The sequence below is a fragment of the Capsicum annuum genome, unplaced genomic scaffold, assembly GCF_002878395.1.
Source record: "Capsicum annuum cultivar UCD-10X-F1 unplaced genomic scaffold, UCD10Xv1.1 ctg9471, whole genome shotgun sequence".
Classification (NCBI taxonomy): Eukaryota; Viridiplantae; Streptophyta; class Magnoliopsida; order Solanales; family Solanaceae; genus Capsicum; species Capsicum annuum.
Window position 1 is genome coordinate 240 of NW_025895515.1, and position 2,141 is coordinate 2,380.

The 2,141-nt window shown below is 39.4% G+C and overlaps 1 protein-coding gene across 1 annotated transcript; it reads left to right on the forward strand.

Annotated features, from left to right (window-relative positions):
* Positions 1-334: 334 nt before the first annotated feature.
* Positions 335-2,130, forward strand: LOC124895717 (ABC transporter B family member 11-like; the record flags this gene model as incomplete). The annotated part of the gene is made up of 5 exons (XM_047406145.1): positions 335-389; positions 474-649; positions 734-955; positions 1,049-1,287; positions 1,488-2,130. Coding segments are annotated over 5 exons (1,335 nt in total), but the record flags the coding sequence as incomplete, so codon positions are not given.
* Positions 2,131-2,141: the final 11 nt, after the last annotated feature.

Below are 2,141 nucleotides of genomic sequence, written 5' to 3' on the forward strand. Positions count from 1 at the left end.
GACATGTAAGGAGACCTCTCGGATTTGTCCCTTGGCAACACCACTTTGAGCCCGAAAGTGCTTCTAGCATGAATATTTGTATTTCGACTTATATATCACGTCACTTTCCTTTCCCCTTCTGATATTTGATTTGCTTAAGGTGTTATGTGCATCTGTCTTCCAAAGCTTGCTAGCTTAGAAGTCTGTCAACCCTCACATCAAAACGCCCGTATCAACCCGTCCTCCTTCATGAAAGTTACATTATCCACTACTTAGATTGTTCTGCAGATGTTCTGATGAATTGGCATAGTGAACGACATTTTAATGCTCGCTTTCCTATCCTTTTTTTTTTCAGGTAGCCCTTAAATTCATATATCTGGCTCTTGGATCAGGTCTTGCTACATTTACCCGTACGTATACTTTGCCATGATGATATTCCTTCTTCTGTTCCCATGGCATTGTTAAACTTAGTACTCATATTAGCATTTTTCCAGAGGTTGCTTGCTGGACGGTCACAGGCGAAAGGCTGGCTGCTCGAATCAGATATTTATACCTGAAAACTGTATATAGACAAGATATTGGATTTTTTGATCAGGGGACGAGCACTGGTGTCATTATCGAAAGCCTGTCTAGTGATACTCTTACTATTCAAGATGCCATCGGCGAAAAGGTATTTCTTCAAAAACGGATAGGTACATCATTTGATATATCTAGAAGACTTAGCATGATGAACTGCGTTCACATTAAACTGCAGGTTGGGAAATTTATCCAAGTATCAGCTACATTCGTTGTTGGATTAATAATAGCTTTTATTAAGGGGTGGCGTCTAGCGTTGATCTTGTCAACTTCAATTCCTCCACTTGTCCTCTCTTCTGCTGTCATGACTATCATTCTGGCGAAATTAGCATCCCGTGCACAAACTGCTTATTCAGAAGCTGCAATTGTGGTTGAACAGACAATAAACTCAATTAGAACTGTATAAAAAGAGTTGGAGAAGGACACTTTTTTTTTCACTTCTCAAATTTTATCAAAAGTTTGCATTCACCAAGTTTCTTGATCGTTCATGTAGGTTGCTTCATATACAGGAGAGAGAAGGGCTATTTCTGCATATCACAAATCTCTGAACAAAGCTTATCGATCTGATGTACTAGAGGTTTTGGCTTCAGGGCTCGGTTCGGGTGTTTTCTTTTGGGTCTTATACGCAAGTTATGCTTTAGCAATATGGTACGGCGCAAAAATGATTTTGGACCACAACTATACTGGAGGAGATGTAATGAATGTCCTTATGGCTACACTGACTGGCTCATTGTAAGTTCTATTCTGACCATAAGGCGGCCAGAGGCTACACTGAACTATATTTCTCTATCTAACATCAAAAATTCACTGCAAAAATGAATGACAGATATGGCATACAAACCAACACAGTTACAGAACATGTATTGATGCACTGATATATATGCTAATCCTTATTATTGGTCTTTTATTCTTCGTTCCCCTTGTAATTGCAGTACTTTAGGATATGCATCTCCATGCTTGCGTGCGTTTGCTGCTGGAAAGGCCGCAGCTTTTAAAATGTTTCAGACGATAGACAGAAAGCCGGTCATAGATCCTTATGATATGAGAAGACTGAAACTTCATGACATTAGTGGTGACATTGAACTTAATAATGTTCACTTCTGCTATCCTGCAAGACCAAAAGAGAGCATATTTGATGGTTTCTCTGTGTCGATACCTAAGGGAACAACGACGGCTCTAGTAGGGCGAAGTGGAAGTGGAAAATCGACTGTGATAAGTTTGATAGTGAGGTTCTATGATCCACAGGCTGGTGAAGTTCTGATTGATGGTATAAATATCAAAGAATTTCAGCTTAGGTGGATCAGGGGGAAAATCGGCCTTGTTAGCCAGGAACCTGTGCTATTTGGTTCGACGATAAAGGATAATATTGCCTATGGGAAGGATGATGCAACTCTTGAAGAAATTAAAGATGCAGTTCAACTAGCCAATGCATCCATGTTCATTGTTAAATTGCCACAGGTTTTGTTTCAATTTCTACTTTTCGATCAAGTTATAGCTGACTCAAGTTCTTCTCAATATCTTACAAAAAAAAAAAAACTTCCATTATTCCTTCTAATTCAGGGACTAGACACCAGAGTTGGCGATCA